This window comes from Myodes glareolus, chromosome 7 (assembly GCF_982192425.1).
Source record: "Myodes glareolus chromosome 7, mMyoGla1.1, whole genome shotgun sequence".
Classification (NCBI taxonomy): domain Eukaryota; kingdom Metazoa; phylum Chordata; class Mammalia; order Rodentia; family Cricetidae; genus Myodes; species Myodes glareolus.
In genome coordinates, this window is record NC_142032.1 from 81,097,566 (window position 1) to 81,119,051 (window position 21,486).

At 38.5% G+C, this 21,486-nt stretch overlaps 1 protein-coding gene across 7 annotated transcripts in view; it reads right to left on the reverse strand.

The window, feature by feature from the left end:
- Positions 1–21,486, reverse strand: part of Tnrc6a (trinucleotide repeat containing adaptor 6A) — a 167,758-nt gene that overhangs the window by 28,630 nt on the left and 117,642 nt on the right. For 6 of the 7 annotated variants that reach the window (XM_087908484.1, XM_087908482.1, XM_087908487.1 and 3 more), the window contains one exon: positions 10,251–10,634. In XM_087908484.1, coding sequence (XP_087764610.1) covers positions 10,251–10,634 — 384 coding nt within the window. Of the gene's footprint in view, positions 1–10,250; positions 10,635–14,687; positions 14,837–21,486 lie in introns of all 7 variants that reach the window. The other variant, XM_085693043.2, reaches the window with a different exon arrangement.

Below are 21,486 nucleotides of genomic sequence, written 5' to 3' on the forward strand. Positions count from 1 at the left end.
CTGTTTTCATCACTCACCCCACCCTGGATCATTGTTATGTCAACTACAATTACCTGCATCATGGATTGACATTTCCATAGGCAGCAATAAGAAAAAAAAAAAAACACTAAGCATCTACAATAAAACTACCCACACTGAAAATAAGAGAATAGACTTGGAGTGAACAATGAAAATGCCCAAAACATTCCCACTACAACATGGAAAAAGAATACATGTCAACTACACTACTATTCAATCCTGTGCTGGAAGGACTACCCGATACATTATAACAAGATAAACACACAAGGACACAAAAAAACCCAACCATATGGACATAGCTTAGTTGGTGGAATGCTTCTCTAGCATAGCACTGCAGAAACTGGGCATGGAAATACAAGCCTATGATCCCAGCAGTGGAGAGATGCAGTGGTGGAGGGAGGAGTCTCGTAAATTCAAAGTCATCATTAGCTGCATAATGAGCTAGATAGAGGTCAACCTGAGCTACACGACAAATTCTGTCAAAAAGAAAAATTACCAAGAAAAAGTGACTTTACTATATACCGTGTGTGTGTGTGTGTGTGAGAGAGAGAGAGATATCGATTTTCAAAAGTCATAAAATCACTCAGAAAATAAGTAACAAAAACACTTGAAAGTCCTATATAATTAGGCTTTATTGCAGCCCATAAAAATAAACTTGCTACAGAAACTCAATCCTGGAAGAAATGAAGCGGCAAGACTCTGTGTTCAACCAGAGATGTGTAACAGAATTAAAAGTGACTTAGATACGTGTGTTTAACAAGTACAAGAACTGCCCCCAGTCTCCAACAGTGGGAGCCTGCAGGATCACACAACAGACAACACAGTGCACCAAGAGACTGTCTAAGCACTACAGTTAAACCTGAAGCCAACTTACAAACAGAACCAAGTAGATGCCAAAGTTAGAGCAAAGGTCAACATTTTAAATCTGTAGGAGAAAAGGAATAGTCAGGACTTGGAAAATGTATTTTTTTTAAATGAGACAATAAATCAAAGCCAACAAATCATTAAAGTTTTAAGAAAAGGAGGAAAACAAGTTACTGGTAAGAGAATTTTTTATTCATCAAAGAAAAGAAACCAGGCAGGCCATGGTGAATCTCTGTGAGTTTGGGGCAAACAGCAGGAGCCCTGCTACAGCTGTCATCCCAGTACTCAGGGGCTGGAGCAAGGGCATGGAGAGTTTCAAGCTAGTCTGGGTCACAAAGTTAGTCTTTGTCTAAACCATCTACTTCCAGCCCACACCAAAAAAGAAAAAAACCATAAAACCATAAAATAACCAATTTTCTCTTACAGAGAATGAAAAGCAGCAGTAGTCGCTGACCCTGCAAAGGGGTTCCATCACCTTTAATGTTACTAAAAGTGTTCTCTGATTCCGACATTGACCTTGCCTGGAGATGTTTGTGGTGATCTAATGGTTTGCTATTGTTGTTATTTTAATTATTTTAGGAATAATTTATAATATTGTTGTTATTCTTAATTACTTTAGGAAAATATGGAGACTACCTTCAGTAATTATGACTTAAAATCCCATTTTGAAACTGTAGCATACTCGATACTTTCAATAAATCCTAATTGAGAAATTGTTTCTAAAGTGAATTATTACAGGTGACTCTCAAGGCATTTTTGATTTTGAAAATGCTATAGTACAGAGGAAAATGGTGAGAAACGGAAATAGCAACTCAGGAATCAGTCAGAAGCTGATTAGACACAAAAGTCCAGTAGAAGAAGGAAACCAACGCTCATTACTCTAAGCAATGAGGAGCAAAACATTCAGGCTTATAAGTACAATAGACTATGACTTTGCCCCAAGAAATAGTGAGAAACACTGAGATCATAAACCCCAGTATTATAGGAAGAAAGGGAGCATTACTGAGTAAATGTAAAATCAAAGTTTTCATACAGTGTGGTACTACACATTACTAAGAAGTGAAATCCAGGGCTGGAGAGATGGCTCAGTGGTTAAGAGCATTGCCTGTTCTTCCAAAGGTCCTGAGTTCAATTCCCGGCAACCACATGGTGGCTCACAACCATCTGTAATGAGGTCTGGTGCCCTCTTCTGGCCTGCAGGCATATACACAGACAGAATATTGTATACATAATAAATAAATAAATATTTAAAAAAAAAGAAGTGAAATCCATATTACCATCAGTGCTGAGCATGGTGGTGTACATCTTTAAGACTAGCACTGGGGAGGCAGAGGCAGATGGATCTCTGACTTAAGAGGCCAGCCTGGTTTTACAGAGTGAGTTCCAAGACAGCCAAGGCCACACAGAGAAATCTTGTCTTGAAAACACAAAACAAACAAACAAACAAAAAATGCCATCAGCATCCCATTCAGAAACAGTTCTAGGAGAGGGGCTAGCTGACCCAGACCTAGAAGGATGAAACAGTGTATTGGGGATACCTATGCAAACAGGGTCTATAGAACAGAGCAAAACAGCTGATATCAGTTAAATGACTGATAAAAGAAACAACCCTCTCAAGAAGAATTGAAGCTGAAGGAAATTCAGTAATTTTTTTCCCTTTCAAATACTTAAATGTTCCTTTTTACCTTAAACACTTTAAATCTCACCAGAAGAAAGCTTGAAAAGTAAATAATACTCAGGGTTGATGATGATTCAGTAAGTAATGTTCAGAGTACCTATTTCTGGGCTGTTGGTCTAGGAGCAGCAAACTTTTGCTCCAATTAACAAATATTTTCATGGGCAAGATGGTCTGTGATAACTACTCAATTCTGCTGATGTGTCTTAAAATCAGTCAATGAGACAAAATGTCAATGAGAAGGTACAAAAAAAGCTGCTGAACACATTAGTCAGGAAAAGCATGTTGCTTTTGACCAGATGTTCACTATGTCCTTCCACTAAGCAACCGACAGTAAAAAGGGGAGAAAAGAAACAGAAATCTTGAGTTCAAAATGAGCAGAGCATGATAAACCATGAGTCATGACTAACAAAGGTGAGATTCAAGAATGATTTTGATGACTCTAGATGGGCTCCTGAATGAGTGGTGTGCCAATTTGTGGAGCACAGAGGCATCAAGAAGGAAGAAGTATGAGTTCAAGTTTGGACATACTGAGTTTAAAGGAACCTAATATTAGCTGAAGATTACAGACGACATGGCCCCTGAAACATGGAGAAACATGAAATAAAGGCATGGAAAAGAATAAAACTTGAGAGCTGGTCAGAGGAACTGCTAAATACACAAGAGGAGCAGAGGGTACAAGAAGAGACAGACATTACGCAGAGGCTTTATTTATTTATTTTTTATTTTTTTAAAAAAGAAAACAAATTTTTACCATTATACATAACCAATCCAACTTCCCACTCCCTCCCCTCCACAACTCCCCCAGCCCCAATCCATTCCTCAGAGAGGGTAAGGTACATTGCTTTGGGAAAAGTCCAAGGCCCTCGCTACTGTATCTAGGCTGAGCAAGGTATCCATCCATTCAAAGAGAGCAGGATCTCAAAAAGCCAGTACAAGCAGTAGAGATAAATCCTGGTACAACTGTCAGTGGCCCTTCAGTCTGCCCCAGTCAGGCAACTGTCAACCACATTCAGAGGGACTAGTTTGATCCTAAGCTTCCTCCGGAACCAGTGCAGCTGGAGTTGGTGAGCTCCCATTAGCTCAGGTAAACTGTTTCAGTGGGTGAACCCATCAAGGTCTTGCTTGACCTCTTTGCTCATATTCTCATTCCTCCCACTCTTCAACTGGACTCTGGAAGCTCAGTACAGTGCTCTGATACAGGTCTCTGCTTCTATTTCCATCTGTTGCTGGATGAAAGTTCTACAGTGATATTTAAGATAGTCATCATTCTGACTATAGGGCAAGGTCAGTTCGGGCACCCTCTCCACTACTGCTTAGGGTCTTAGCTGGGGTCATCCTTGTGGATTCCTGGGAATTTCTCTAGAGCCACATTTCTTGCTAGCCCCATAATGGTTCCCTCAATCAAGATATTTCTTTCCTTGTTCTCATCTCTGTCCTTCCTCCATCTTGACTATCCCATTCCCTCAAGTTCTCCTCACCTCTCCCCTTCTCTTTCCCTTCCATCTTCCTTTCCCTCCCACCCCATGCTCCCAATTTTGTCAGGCAATCTTGTCTATTTGGACTTTCCAAGTGGCTCTATAGCATATTTAGGATCATGGACTCAATATCCTTTGTTTATAACTAGTATCCACTTACAAGTAAGTACATACTATATTCATCTTTTTGAGTCTGGGTTACTTCACTCAGGATAGTATTTTCCAGTTCTATCCAATTTGCATGCAAAATTCAAGATATCATTGTTTTTTTTTCCCACTGAGTAGTACTCTAATGTGTAAATGTGCTTTATTTTCTTTATCCATTCTTCGGTTTGAGGGGCATATAGGTTGTCTCCAGGTTCTGGCTATTAAAAATAATGCTATGAACATAGCTGAACAAATGCCTTTGTAGTATGATTGCACATCTTTTGGGTATATGCCCAAGAATGATATTGCTGGATTTTCTGAGAAACCACCATACTGATTTCCAAAATGATTGTATAAGTATGCATTCCTACAGCAATGGAGAAGTGTTCCCCTTACTCTACATCCTCTCCAGTATAAGCTATCATTGGTGTTTTTGATCTTAGCCATTCTGACAGGTGTAAGATGGTATCTCAGAATGGTTTTGATTTGCATTTCCCTGATGGCTAAGGATGTTTAACATTTCCATAAGTGTCTTTCGGTCATTTGAGATTTTTCTGTTGAGAATTCTGCTTAGTTCTGTACCCCATTTTTAACTGGGTTATTTAGAATTTCGATGTCTAATTTCTTAAGTTCTTTATATATTTTGTAGATCTTTTCCCATTCAGTAGGCTGCCTTTTTGTCTTATTGACTGTGTCCTTTGCTTTACAGAAGCTTCTCAGTTTCAGGAGGTCTTATTTATTTATTGTTGCTCAGAGTGTCTGTGCTTCTGGGGTTATAGTTAGCAAATGATCTCCTGTGCCCATGTATTGAAGTCTACTTCCCACTTTCTCTTCTGTGAGGTTCAGTGTGGTCAGATTTATATTGAGATCTTTAATCCATTTGGACTTGAGTTTTATGCATGGGGACAGATATGGATCTTTTTGCATCCTTCTACAAGTTGCCATCCAGTTATGCCAGTGCCATTTGTTGAAGATGCTTTCTTTCCATTGTATAATTTTAGCTTCTCTGTCAAAAATCAGGTGTTCATGGGTGTGTGGATTAATATCTGGGTCTTCAATTCAATTCCATTGGTCAACATCTCTGTTTTATGCCAGTACAAAGTTGTTTTTATTACTGTAGGTTTGTAATAGAGCTTGATGTCAGGGATGATGATGACTCCGTAAGCTCCTTTAGTGTGTGAGATTATTTTGGTTATCCTGGTTTTTTGTTTTTCCATATGAAGTTGATTATTGTTCTTTCAAGGTCTGCAAAGAACTGTGTTGGGATTTTTGATGGGAATTGCATTGAATCTATATATTGCTGTTGGTAGGATTGCCATTTTTATTATGTTGATCCTAGCTATCCAAAAGCATGGAAGATCTTTCCATTTTCTGGTATTTTCTTCAATTCTTTCTACAAAGACTTAAAGTTCTTGTACAGTTCTTTCTTTGATTAATGTTAACCCAAGATATTTTATGTTGTTTATGGCTACTGTGAAAGGTGATGTTTCTCTGATTTCTTTCTCAGCTTCTTTATCATTTGTATGTACGAGGGCTACTGATTTTTTTGAGTTGATCTTATATTCTACCACATCACTGAAGGTATTTATCAGCTGTAGGAGTTCCCTGGTATAGTTTGTGGGGTCACTTATATACTATCATATCATCTGCAAATAACAAAAGTTTGATTTTCTTTGTTTTCAATTTGTATCCCCTTGATGTCCTTTTGTTGTCTTATTGCTATAGCCAGAACTTCAAGAACAAGGTTGAAGAGATATGCAGAGAGTAGACAGCCTTGTCTTGTTCCTCCTGATTTTAATGGAATCACTTTCTTAAAAACGAAGCTTTTAAGAAAAAAGTGATTAGAAAAAAAAAAGCAAAACCAAACACCAACAACATCTACTTACAAGAGACTTTTGAAAACAAAATAGAATTCACATTTCAATATTTTCAGCAGTCTGCATCTGACATCCTGGTATCAACAGCTCTGGTTCGTGTGCAAGAGATCACAGAGAACTATAGCAGTGTATGCTATTACTGTAAGACCTCTAAAAATAGGAGGACAAAAGTTCTCTAAGAGTCTCAAGGACACAGCGACTTAGAGAAACTCAAAGCAAGTAGAATTACAGTGTTCCCAGGTGAAAGGAAGGACAGTGGGTGCTAGAAGTGCAAGTTACACATGCTACCTTGGAAGAGACCAACAAGAGGGGCAGGACCATTTCAATCTTCAAACACTTTCAGAAATCTTAATGCCCTCCAATTTCTGCTCATTTCACATTATAGCTTAAATGTCTTTGAGCTTCCTTTAAAAAAGAAAAATTAAAAAAAGGGAGGAAGGGAATATTTCAAATACAGGAAATTGATAAAAAATAATTTCTGTAACACCGCTTTAATAAACACAGCATGCTAGAGAAAGACTCCCTACATTCTTCTCTACACGTCAATTTTGTCAGTAGGCAAATAAAACCTTTACATTTTATATTTGAATTCATCTATAAACATTATGGTACTGTCTTACATGCTTTTTTACATTTCATACCATGAAATGCCGAGCAGAAATGTGAACAACTATTAGAAGACAATGAATTGTTAGTAGTCCTGTGGACAGGGGCGATAAACAACAGTGTCAAAGCTGGAGAAGAGACTACCCCTAGTGTCAGGGCACTAAAGAGGAAGTGCTATGAGGTTCACCATTTCACCTTCAAAAGGTTCAAGCATAATGAACATGTGCTGTGTGTGACAGAAAAAACAAAACACAGTGAGTCAGCTAAGAGTGGTCCCAGCCCTTGGGCTAGAGAGGATGGACATAAACTGTTCTAGTCTTTGTAACTGTACCACATGGATTAAGCATTTGGAAAAGGAGGAGAGATTACAGCAATCTGGCCATAAGAACATTATTCTGTCAGGGCTGCTGAGTGATATTACCACCGCTACAGTCTTCTGACTCAGGCTAGTTGAGCAAGAGCAGGACTTGTCCCAACTATAGGAGTCAAGTGCAAAGAGGTAATCTGAGACTGTGTTTACCATTCCTACTGTGTGCATTATGTAAGAGTGAGTACCTGTGTGCTATAGGTCAGAAGACAACTCTGTGGTGTCAGTTCTCTCCTATTAACTTTACAGGGTTCTCGAGATTGAACTCAGGTCATTAGGTTTTGCAGAACCAGTGTTTTCACCTAATGAATCATCTTGACATCCCCCATCAATCACACTGTTGGAGACTAGATCAGACAATGACAGGTTAGGGCTTAGCATTGCACAAGGTCCTAACAAAAATGAAGTGCAGAGCTGCTTGAGAAGAGAATCCACTATTTATATCCCTTACCTGCTAGCCTGAGGGTGGTTTCTCATCTCATCTAAGTATTCTTTTTACTCTTTGCACAGAATATACTAGGACAAGAGAGGCATCCTTTTCCTCGACCATGAAAATTTGAATTTCTATGTATTGCATCATGCCAAATCTACTCCTAATCTAAAAAGGCTAAAGACAGATAATTCTGAATTCTGTATCATCTACACAATTAAAGTGTCTCTGAGTGACTGAGCATGCAACTTACACTGTCATCACTAGTTGGCTGCTTCCTAATGTGTAGGACAAATATGGTACTATCTGATGTGTGAAAAAAGAATATATGCACCTCACTTGTGCACAGTCATGACACACACGCTGTGAAGAGCAGTCCTGCGATCGTCACACCCATTGCCATTAGCTCTGTAAGATCTGATTCTTACAAGGAGCTTTTTCTGGCTCACTGACTTCTCATGGTCTGTTTTATAGCTAAAATTTCAGCTACCACTACAAACAGAATACACAGTGATACATTAATGTAAATACATGAAATACACTTGCAAGAGGAGAGTCAGAAACATCTTTTAAAGACAAAAAGTACCAGGGCTAGAAAGCTGGCTCAGTGGTTAAGAGCACTTAATGCTCTTGCAGGGAATCCAGGCTCAGTTCCTAGCACTTATACGGAATTTACAGCTGCCTTGATCTCAAGTTTCAGGAGTAGGATACCCTCTTCTGGCCTCTGCGGGCTCCTGGACACATAGTACGTATGTACTCATGCAGAAGCTCATGTACAGATATATTAAAAAAAATTAAATAAACTTTTAAAGACAAATGTGCGAATTTTATTCTTTGGAGTGTTTCAGTTTCAGTCTTCATTACCTAATGGTTTCGGGATTTAATACCTCCAAATGTGTAGCTGCTTGCCAAGCTCTTTATTAAAAGGATTTATTTATTTATGCATTTTATGTATATGGTACTTTGCCTGCATGTACATCTGAATACCAGAAGAGGCATAAGGCAACTATGAGATGCCATGTGGGTTCTGGGAACTGAACTCAGACCTACTGAGTTCTCCAGCCCTGCCAGATTCTCCTAAAAAGAGGTGGGGGTGGGGAGGTAGCACGGATTTCCTCATTGATTTTTTTGGAGGCTTTTTTCTATGCTCACATATGGTAACTTCTCATTAGAATGAGCATCTACAAAACTTGATTCCTCTGGCCCATACTCATTTTGTGTATGTGTACATGTTGGGCATGTGTAGGCATGTGTACATGTGGAGGACAGAGCCTAATGCTAGGTGTCTCCAACCTTATTTTTCCAGACAAGGTTTGTCACAGAACCTGGACACAGCCAATTTGGCTAGATTAGCTTGCAAGTCCCAAGGATCCTCCCTTACCTTGTCTTCCCTGTGCTGGGATTACAAATGTGCATCACTCTATTTAGCTTTTTTAAAATAAGGATGCTGAAAAATCTGAACTTGGTCCTTATGCTTGCACAGTAAGCACCTTACTGAGTGAACCGTCCTTCCAGCCCCACACTTATTTGAAACACACGACTCTTATACTACTGTTGCTTCCATTTAAAAAACAGCTTTATTCTTTCCTTTCCTAAATGAAGACGCATACCTAAACTTTACTACATATACGTGACTTCACTGCCCGTTTATCATATACCACCCTACCTGGCTCACAGTAGGAACTCAGGCATTTGATGGATAAGGAACACTCTAAGATTTTAGTAACAGATTGCTTATGACAATGACCAATACATTTTCTTTTAACCTGGCTTCCCAAATAAAATTCAACTTCTTTTTAAAAAAGATTTATTTATTATGTCTACAATATTCCTCTTGCCTATATACCTCCATGCCAGAAGAGGGCACAAGATTTCATTATAGATGATTGTGAGACACCATGTGGTTTCTGGGAATTGAACTCAGGACCTCTGGAAGATTATTCAGTGCTGTTAACATCTAAGCTATCTCTCCAGCCCCCTCAACTTCTTAATTATCTACAACCTGGCCTATATACAATGTTAAACTGTTTTGGAAAGTGAAGGTCTTTCTATAAATACTAGAGTAAGCTAACTAATCTTGTTTTGGAGTTGTCTGAAATGAGGAAATCTCAATTGAGAAAATGCCTCCATAGGATTCCATGAATTAGCTTTCTGATCAATCTGACACAGGCAGTAAGTGGTTTTGGGGAACAGGAAGTAGTTTTAATTGTATGCGTCCTTCTCATAATGTGCAGCTCTAGAGACAAGGATTAGAAATGTCTTCCTTTTCCTTTCCTATCACAAGTAATGTAATGCCAGAGAGCACCATGGTGGTTATGAGCATAGCTCTGGAATCAGACAGAACTTTTGAGTCCAAAATGTGCTGTGAAGTAGGGCAATATATTTTCACACATGGAGTAGTGCTTGGTATACATAAAAGAACATCCAGGCAGCAAGTGATAGTCACCAGGGATGGTTAGCGATACTGATGAGGGCTACCCTGTGGAGGGTTGCAGAAGAGGAAATGTACATAACCGCATAACACAAGGAGTGGGGAAGGCTCACTTTTAACAATAAACTTAATAAATATGGGACCTGAGAGAAGATTAAAACAATCACAATATTCACTTTCTAAGAAAGATAAGTATGTAACTGGCAATATAGAATTCTGCACTCAAGTGGCCTACTCAGGATTCTTAAAGCCTAACTCTTGAGTTTTTGCCATATAAAACATATTACCAAAAAATTAGAGATTATAAACGTTACTATACTTTCAAAAATGAGTCCTGTAGGAAAGGTCTTTTCTCACCTGACTGGGTTTTGCTGTTCTGCACCTCTCCGTTATTTGGTGGCTGTTGATTTGTTACAGCACTGCTTTCTGATTGGTTGTTTAACACCTTAACAGCAGATCCCAGGTTTGCTGCTATGACAGGAAAATGCTGACCCCTCTTTAGAAGCTGTTTGTGTTCCTGGTGGCGAAATCGTGGAGGTACTTCACGAGGATACCGAGGCAAGGCCTGTGGCTGCTGTTGCTGCTCCTGCTGCTGCTGCTGCTGTTGCTGCTGCGGCGGCGGCTGCTGATTGCTGGATGTAGCTCGCTTGGCATTATTATTAGTGCTGGTTGCTGTGGAAGTGCCGTTATCAGAGTTGGCAGGCTGAGGCTGGCTTACACTGGGCTTTATCTGTTCTGGCACTAATTCCAACAAAAAACAGAGGTGGAAAAGATTAGCCAGTGAAGTACACCTTACCCTCAAACTCAAAGGCACTATGAAAACAACCTGAACAGGAGCTTTAAGCGTCAGAACACCCTCATTCAGAAGCTCAAGTTTCTGAAGAGATGCCACTGCCTGGAGTCAAACTTTACTTCTCCTGACAAGCTACTCAAGTATCCACAAGGGTGTACATTCTTGTGCTGAGGTTACAAGTGGATACAGTCATGTTGGACTTGGTCACTACTTTAAGTATTTAGAAGATACAGGTGGAAAAGGCTTTATTTCCACACAAAGGGCAAAATTATGAATTTTCCACTGGTAAATATATCTAAGCAAAGGACAAGTTCAGAACAGGATGCAAATGCAGGAGACAGGATGGAACTTGTGCAGCTGTCAAGAGTGAGGAATGACCTGGACAGCACCTTAGACAAATCTAAGAAAATACTTGTCTGGTGCATGATTGACTGGAAAGTGATAGGTGATTCTAACTGCTCAGCACAAATATCTGTAAATAAACTAATGGAAGTACTTTAAAGCTGCAAAAATAGACCTCATTCTCAAAACCACAATTGGCATGGTATCTGGGCTTAGGTTTCAACTTCAGCCTCAATGAACCTGCTGTAAGACATTCCTGTATCAAACACTTTAGTCATTACAAAGCACAGGACATATGCCTGTTTAAGTACTGGCTATTCTGCAATGGTGGTGTGGTAGTTTGAAAGAAAAGGCCCAAAATAGTGCCCAAAGAGAGTGGAACTATTAAGAGGTGTGGCCTTGTTGGGGTATATATGGAACTATGTTAGGGGATACGTGTTATTGTGGAGGAGGGCTTTAAAGTTTCATGTACGCTAAAGCCACCCCTAGGGAGACAGACCACTTCCTGTTGCCTGCTGATCAAGACGTAGAACTCTCAACAACCTGTTCAACACATGTCTGCCTGCACACTGTCATGTCCCACCAATGAACTAAATGTCTAAACCTAAACGGGCCACCAAAATGAAACATGTTTCTTTATAAGAGTTGCTGTGGTCATGGTGTCTCTTCACAACAATGGAAACCCTAAGACAGCTGGCATACATTCTATATACCTGCAATAGTTCAATCCCACTATAGAACAAAATAAAACTCTGGTACTGGTAAGGAGACTTGAGAAAATTCTGGTAAAGGCTTAAGTAAAACACCCTTAGCCCAACTTAAAAATCTCATTTGTTTCTATTCTATAAACAAATTCTATAAAGCAGGGATGGCCTTAGTCAATCACCCAGCAAACTGTAACCATTCAATAGATGCTATTGTTGTGGCCTAAACAAGAGCTATTGTCAAGTGTTTCTACTGTAAAAATGCTTTGACTGAGGCTTTGCTCACTGTGTTGTTAGAGTATTCAACCCAGTTTCCTTCTGCACCATCAGCTCCAGGGTTGCCTTTCGCTCAGCAATCCAAACTAATTTCCCTTCTGTAAAGACTTCCTGAGTTTGACTGACTCTCTCTCACATTGACATTTTCGAATATAAAATCATGTCCTCCTTTTTTTTCCAAGGTGACTATTTTTTACAGGAATCAAGCAAACTGTAGTCCAAGAAAAATTACGATGAAAAACTAACAAATATTCTATCTATTGTTTGGAACTCTTCCATCCACCATCATCATCTTATTTATTTAGTGTATGTCAATGTGGCACAAGCTAGAGTCATCAAAGCTGAGGTAGCCTCATTGAGAAAATGTCTCCTCCATAAGATTTAGTTAGACTAAAGGAAAGGCTTTGGGACATTTTCTTAGTGACCGATGGGGGAGGGGGCTACACATTATGGGTGTAGCTAGGGCAGGTGGTCCTGGGTTTTATGAGAAAGCAGGCTGAACAAGCCATGAGGAGCAAGCCAGTAAGCAGCCCAACTCCATGGCAACTCTAACATCACCTCCTGCCTCGAAATAAACCCTTTCCTCCCCAAGCTGCTTTTGGTCACAGTGTTTCATCACAACAGTAGTGACCCTGACTAAGTGTGTACGTGTGTGTGAGTGAGTACTCATTGGGTCAGAGGACAACTTTCAGTGTCAGGTCCCACTTTCCACTATGTAGATCCTGGGGACCAAACTTAGGTTTTGTCAGGTTTGGCCACAAACCATCTCATTGGCCCAGTCATTTTCAGCCTTCAAAAAGAATATTTATTTTTATATGTTTAAGTGTTTGCCTATATGTATGTATGAGCAATATGTGCATATTCTTAACTATTGAGCCATCTCTCCAGGCCCATCCTTTTTTATTATTTATGCTTACTAACAAGTCTTTTAATAATTTGGGCCAAGTTATTTTGTTGGTCTAATTTATGTATTGATTTTTCTCTCTTAACATAATGGTCTCAATAGGTTAATAATGACATCTATTCCTTAGGGCATCTTACAATAATACGGAAGGATTAGTGATCTGAGATATATTTTATGGCTGTCAAGGTGGCCCAAGTAAAACAGCTTGCCGGTAAGTTTGATAACCTATGCTCAGTAAGTTTGACAACACACATGGTGAAGAAAGAAAAAAAAAGACTCCTACAAGATGTCATCTGACCTCTATGCACTAACACACACACACACACACGCACACAAAAAGAGTACAAAGGGGCTGGAGAGATGGCTCAGAGGTTAAGAACATTGCCTGCTCTTCCAAAGGTCCTGAGTTCAATTCCCAGCAACCACATGGTGGCTCACAACCATCTGTAATGAGGTCTTGTGCCCTCCTGCTGGCCTGCAGGCATTCATGTAGACAGATTATATACATAATAAAAAAAAAAGTACAAAGCATTAGAATATTAAAAGTGCCTCCAAAATGAAAGGAAGATAAAGCAAATGTAACTAGAAATTACAGGCAACATTAAAAAAAGCCTGTTTTGTTTGTTTGTTTTTTAAAATGCGCTTAATATTGGATTCAACATGCTATCTGACAACTGACTGTGAACTTAAGTTAGTAAAGTAAGCTGTTGCTCCTAGAATACAGGGTTTATTAATATCAATAATATTACTGAAAATCAAAACACAGGACTGGAGTGGTTAAGTGGTTCAGCGGATAAGAGCACTGACTGCTCTACCAAAGGATCTAGGTTCAATACCCAGCACCCACATGGCAACTCACAATTGTCTGTAAGACCCAGAAAACAGGGTGCTCTCTTCTGACCCCTGTAGATATCAGACATGCATATGGTATATAGATATACCACACACATTAAATTTAAAAAATTTAAAATCTCAAAAAAAAATAAAGCTAATAAATGAATTTAAAGGGTACAGATTTGCTGGGTTACCAGGTAATCAGTAGTGGGTAATTCTGGCTGTTGTACACATATACTTAAATATTTAATTATGTCAGTAAGAACCCAAACCATTAGACAGAAGGGAAAAAAGAAAACTGAAAATTTCATCCATTCAAAAGACATGAAAATGGAATAAAAATTTCAATATTGTGGTTAATATAAAATGTTTACGATGCAAAGAACAAGCCCTCTAAATATGTATAATCACCATAAATATGAAAGAGTTAAATTCATTTGTTTAAAGGTAAAGCCTCGCTGGATGGTGGTGGTGCATGCCTTCACTGCCAGCACTTGGGAGCAGAGACAGGTAGCTCTTGTGAGTTCAAGGCCAGCCTAGTCTACAGAGCTAATTCCAGGACAGTTAGGACTGTTTTACAGAGAAACCTTGTCTCGAAAAACCAAAGGAATCATTTGATAAATTACAAACTGTATAAATATAAATAACTATATAAATAAAAAATTTTCTGGGTCAAAAACAACATCATTATATATGACAAAGCTAGTAAACAAAACTGCCTTAATTACCAAAATTGCAAGACTAGGAAAAGTATAAAGCACTAAAATAAAACATATTGAGGTTCAGCTAAGCCAGTCCTCAAAGATAAATTCATAGTGTAATTATTTTCAACAATCAAGACATAAATTAGACAACTCAGGAAGACAAATAAACTAAGAGCAACAGAAAGAATGAATCAATAAAGTACTAACAAAAACCAATTTTAAAAAATTTAAAGTTACATTTCGTGTGAGGTTGTTCATCTGTCACAGCAGTCAGTGGACACATGTGGCCATCAGTTCTCTCCCTCTATCATGTGGATTCCAAGGATCAAACTCAGGGTGTGTGGCTTAGCAGCAAGCACCTTTATCTACTGAGCATCTTACTAGGTCTAGAAATCAATGATTATAAAGTGAACAGACAGGCTTGATTATATTACAGCAAAACAACCAGTTAATTTCCATTTTTAATGGAAATGAAAAAAAAAACTTTTCTAAAAATTACTCTCAAGGGCAGGGTATTTGGCTTAAATGGCAGAGCACTTGCCTAACATGCATAAAGCTACCCTGGGCTTGATTCTCAGCAGGAGGATCAGAAATTCAAGGTCATCCTTGGCTACAAATCAAATCTGAGGCCAGCCTGGGCTACACAAGATCCTATTTCAAAAAAATAACATTAAATTTAAAAATAAGTTTAAAACAAAACAAAACAAAACTCTTAACCCTATAGCTAGCTGAAAGTCTAGAGAAGGGAATGTTTAATACCAACAAAGAAATGGGAAAGTAAATAGGTGAACTAATTAGCATAAAAGAAACAGAAATTTATGAACACACCCATTAGGACTGGGTCATTTATCTACACTACTGTATTTTTGTTTGTGTGCCTTATACTACTTTAAGAAATGTGCATCTGTATGTCTTTTTATGGTCCCAGAGCACAGTAAAAGAATGCCAATATAACACTACTGTCAGACACCATGGAAATATATAGCATATGGCAACTGATTTCAGATGTCAACCCACCAGAGGAGTGATTCTGATGGAGGTTAATCCTGTCCAGGTAAGGCCTGCAGGACCATTGACTCTGGAAACTACTGTTCACTTTTGCTAAAGCAGCTTGGTGTCCCTCTATTACCTGCATTGCAGTGTGCAATCTCATGTGACGTGTATATGTAATCTCATGATTACATCTCAATCTTATGGGCACATATATCTGGATTGTCAGGAAGATGACTTTTCATTTAGCTGTATAGTTCTGATGTATAGAATATGTACTGGGGCATGCTTATAACTAGATCTATTTGCCCGTGAGGATTGTAGACTCTTTAAAAAAAAAAAAAAGCTTATTTTGTTCCTTTTTGCTCACACTAACTGCACATAATTAGTTCTCTTAGTTCAAAAGTAGACTAAAGGCTTTTTGTAAATAGATCATGAGTTTAAAACCTTACAGGTATACACAAGGTCAGAGTCACAGATGTCCAACCAAGGTTACTACATAAAGCACCCTAAGAAAAGCATGCCAATTCTTCGCTTGCCAGTCTGCTGACAAAAGACCTATAAGAGGAATGGGTACTGTGCCTTATACCCCTCACCCCCACCCCTGGTCTGGGGTCTGCTCACAGTCTTACTCCTGTAACCTTGGGTTACCATGGCAAAGGCTCAGTTCCTTATCTTTTTACCCTAGGGATGTGCTTTTGACTCTTGTAATTTTTTTTTTAATCGCTTCAAGGCTCTTGTAGGGAGAAGAGTTTTTAGATGAGAAGAGAAGTTAAGGGAAGCTAGGAGAGATTAGAAAGAAGACAGGAGAGGCAGAATAGAAACAAACGGGTAAAGACATCGATTTGGAAAAGCACAGGGTGAGAGAGTTCATACATTCACCCCAGATATCTTATGAAAAAGGTTCATTTCACTTGTTGTAGCACCCAATCTGAACCCTGAAGAGTCTTGGGGCTCTTACAGATCTCAAGAAATAATTTTAGGGCACCTTTGAGGGTTCCTATACTCACTTCAATTTTGAACGCCATCACTATAGAAAAATTCAAGCATACAATGTAATTGAATATATGGTCTTAGAATTCAAAACAGACTGAACTAAAAATATAAGTTTAAGATTCAACATAGTCAGAAAAAGAAGTCCTAAAGAGTTATGAAAACGGTATGGTACAGAAAATGAAAACGGTATGATACAGAAAAGAGATTTAAGAATCAAAAAGAAGAAATCGCAAGAACAAATTAAGTCAAAGGCGGGAGGTCAGAGGCTGTTTGTTTCAGTAGATATGGTTGCTCAAACAGGATAGCTTCCTTAATTAATCCCAAGATCTCTAGATTTAACTAAAAAACAAAGCAGGTTCAACAGATGACCTCCTTGATAGGATGCAAATGAACTTCATGTCCCCTGTGGTGCTGCTGTGAGTGAGGTGTATATCAATTTACTCTGCAAAAACTTCCTCCACTTGCTTGGTCTTATCCTGCTTCAGACACTTTCACAACACCCTAAGCCTATCTTCTACCTACCTGCCTCAAGTCATATCTATCATAAAACCATTTTCAGAATTAATCTAACTCATTGACATGAATCCTCCCTATCATTTTTCCAAATCCATATACTGTTATGTCCATAATACAATTCCTTTCTCTTCCACTGCACCAAATGCTAGAAGTTCTCAAAATGAGTTATCATGGTCGCCCATGCAATTTCTTCTGTCCAAAATACTTTGACACTTTCCTTGAAGATCTCTGCCCATCGTGCCTAGAAAACAATTCATCAATGCCCTCTACAGCAGCCTTCTAACTATTTCCTAGGACCAAAAGTTTTACTCTCCACCATTCAGACAAATTCTGAGGCTGCAGTACATATATACTCTGCAAGTGCTGGTTATTGAATCCTCTTTCAATAAAATGTTCAAGATCCAGCATAATGAGGTACAGGATCCACAGAGTACCATGAAATAGCTCTGAACTGAAACCCCATGATGATCAAGAGGAAAAAGATGATGAAGTTGACTAGTTTGCTGAACAAATCAGTCATAAGAAAATCTAAAGGCATATGTAGAAAACAAGTTCACTCACTCAATGTAATTAACATGAAAAATACAGAAAGGTCCCCTAATTAGCTTTAAAAAAAACCCACAAAACAAAACCTAGACAGGCAGAGGTGGGGGTTAGTTGACATGATCATTTTATTGTACACATGTATAATTAGTGGAAATTTGAAAAAAAAATCTTAAAATACAGCTGGGCAGTGGTGGCGCACACCTTTAATCCTAGCACTTGGGAGGCAGGGGCAGGCAGATCTGGGAGTTTGAGGTCAGCCAGGTCTATAGAGCTAGTTCTAGGACAGTTAGGCTGTTTCACTAAGAAACCCTACCTCAAACCAAAAAGAAAAAAAATCTTAAAATACAGTTGTTAAAATGATATATTTTTCACATACTATTTGTAAATATTCTTTAAAAGTTTTATACAGAATAGGGGCTGGGAATGTGGCTCAGTTGACAGAGTGATTGTCTAACATACATAAAGTCCTGGGTTTGATTCCTAGCACAGTATAAACTAGATGTAGGAGGCTCACGTCTGTAATCCCAACGGTGAGACAAGAGAATCAAAAATTCAAGGTCATTCAAGGCTATGTAGTTTAAGGTCAACTTGGGCTATGTGAAACTCTGTGTCAGGAAAACAAGATCATTACAGATAGAAGAAAGTTAACACATAACAAAACAGCACATCCAAAATTTAGCTGTCAGAAAATACCACACGGGTCTTCCCTAATGTAAAAGCAGTTCCAATACAAAACAGTGTCCCCTTAAAATCCTAACCACTCAAAGTCAATTATTCTAGCTGTTTCCCTACTCTGTGTTCTTCACAAAGAGACACTGTTCTTTTTCTCATCCCTCTAACCTCCCGAGAGCCACCACCTCAGCTCAGACTTTCATATGACACATACCCAATGAGAATATCAACACTTATCAGACAGATATCCACATCAAAACATTTCAGTAAAAGGGGTTTTCAACTTCTGTTGCTTTTCCACTTTGTAGCTTTCAGTAAAGTGTCAAGGGAAAGCATTTGAGCAGTTTATTGCCTCAGAAGTACTATGGTATCTTAACTTCCATTTCCTTGCATTTTTGAGACAGTAAGAGAGGGAAAGAAGTCAATCAGTTGAACAATAAGAATAATAAATAGCTTTTACCAATATAAATGAGTTTATAAATCAAATTTACTGAAAGCATGAAAAACACTATACTGGCAAAAACAATACTGTCTTGCAGATACTTTCCCAGCGTAACGAAAATTTCATACTCTGCAGTAACCAGCCAATTTTGAAATGCTGAATGCAAAAGAAATAGTCTTTAAACTGAAAAGCCTTAAAATGCTAAAATTTTTACTGGTAAGTAGTGTTTTAAGGTTTTAGGAGTTAGTCTAGGAACTAGTTCCCTGTCAATCTACTAACTCCTGCTAATTAACTCTTACTAAGTGCTACAACTTGAATGGTTGTTTGAAAATATTTAAAAGTTTATTTTATGCAGGCATGAGCAAACCTTAATATTTCTGCTGAGAAGTTCCTAGGGGGTCGACTGTGTTGTGGTGGTGGCACATGCCTAATCCTAGTACTCAGGAGGCAGAGGCAGGTGGATCTCTGAATTTGAGGCCAGCCTGGTCTACAGAATGAGTTTCAGGACAGCCAAGGCTACACAGAGAAACCCTGCCTCAAAAAACTGAAGGAATAAGAACAGAAAGAAAAGTCCCCAAGGAAAACTATTAAACAGCAAGATAAAAAGTACCAGTTCAAAATTAAATAGCAAATAAAAAATATTATATTGAGTTCACTTAGTCTTAATTTATCTCACAAATTCTAGAGAACAGCTCTGCTCCCTAATCAGTCTACCTACCGTAATACTCAAGCCCCCCCCATTCCTTAAGTAGCAGATTCTTGACAATTCTGCAGATCTAGATCATGAGTGGGTGGCCTTGTTAGCCAAACAAGGGATGAAACTTCTCTTAACAGAAGGCTAGCTCTGTCTACTCTAAAATGCAGGGGCTTCATTTCACATGAAACTTGTTTACAGTGTTCACAATAGAGACTACTGCTAAATCTTGTCCAAATATGTAAGATTCAGAAAAAAAAATAATGAAAGATCTACTTCTCACTTAGAGGCACACCCTAGAGAAGAAAAGGGCCAAATTATCCTTAAGTTCCAACAGCTCTTTCCAAATTTGTCAGAACTAATTTAACTATATGAGGTTCTTTAGCCTCACAGATATATTTCTTATTAGAATGCATGCTTTTGAAACAGAGTACACATGCCCAAGTCTGGAAAACTGTTCTACAATATACTATAGATCAATACCAACAGAGTTCTAACTTCTTTGTTGACTCAAAAATAAAGTGACAATACCTAAAAATTCAGCTGGAAGTTAAGAGAAAATACCTAGTGAACAATTAATGCTACAGAATGCTTAAGTTTTCACAATCTTTAGGACACAGGCAAAATTTTCTAACAGAAATCTGGATCAAAAGTGGGTTATCTAAACAAAAAAAAAGGCAAATAAGGTTTAAAAACTTGTAATTTAACCAGATAAAATTGTTCCAGCTTTAAAACAGACATATATTTAAGTTAAAGGGATCTGTTCTTTCCCTCCCCTGTCCCTACCTTCCCTGATATAAGAAAAAGAGGAATGCACCGTTTCAGTTTCATGAAAGCCTAACTTAAGAAAACATTCAACACAACCACGTACTTCAGACCTGGAAGTCAAAGCTAACGTAATAAAAGCTATCCAGTTCTGTTTCCCTCTGAGCATGTGTGTCTGTGGGGCCTGGTGCTCCTAATCAGATATTCTCCCATCTGTAGATTGACTTCAGGCATGGCACTCTCTTGATACATGGCATTTTTTCCCTCATGGCCACAATCCCAGATCTCAGACTAGAAATCTACATAACGTGAGAAATAGAGCAAGCACTAATCCAACAATAACTAATAAGCATGTACAGCTAGCGCATGTGAATTACTAATAAAAATTCAAAGTTAAACAGGTAAACAAGAATGGGCAAATCATTAAACATTAGCACAGTAAATATTAGTAAAATCAAGAAGGGCCTGGAAAGATGGTTCAAGAGTTATGAGCACTGACTGCACTTCCAGAAGACCTGAGTTCAATTCCCAGCACCTATATGGCAGCTCACAACTGTAACTCCAAGATCTGATACCCTCACACAGACATATATGCAGGCAAAATATCAATGCACATAAAAATATTTTTTTAAAAAGGCAAGAAAATTCTAATCTTAACCTACTAATCTTAGATTTACTCTTTTACTGTGTGTGTGTGTGTGTGTGTGGTGGAGGTCCTGTCTGCCCGTCCATCCAGGAGACCAGAAGATGTCAGATCTCCTGGGGCTGGATTTATAGGCAGAATAGGTGCTAGAAAATTAACTCCAATCCTCTGCAAGAGCTGTTAGCATCTTAGCCTCACCATTCTCTCCAGCCTGCTTTGGCTACCACGCTCCATGCCTACCCCCAAGTTTTAAAGATGATACAACTCATGCCTAAAGGTAGACACAATACACTATGATTTATCTTGAATGGATTGGGCTCTCCTTTAATGGAAGGAAAAAGCAAATCATTATCTGGGTGTGAAGGCCCAGAAACTGCTGCAGTTAACTCCTACCATGTTATTTCAAAAAGCTGAAAGATGGCTAGGATATTGTAAAACCACATTGGTAAAAACTTAAATTTCCTCTATCTAACCCAATGTATGTCTGTTATGTTTTCATCATAATTCCATACTATTGAGGTATAATTACCAGAGATATTATTCCCATTTTACAGATAAAAGGACAGAGACACAGAAGAAAGCTGTGCATGCAAAAGCATCTAGTAAACAACAGAGCTAAGTTAAATCAGTGTGATCCCAAAACAATTGTCCTTTTTACTGTACAACATCAACTCTCATCTTAATTTGAAATTAAGAGTACAGCCATTCCCCTATTGTTAATAGAGTCAAACTCTCTAACAGGGGAATGGCTAATAATGGACTAAGCACTTTA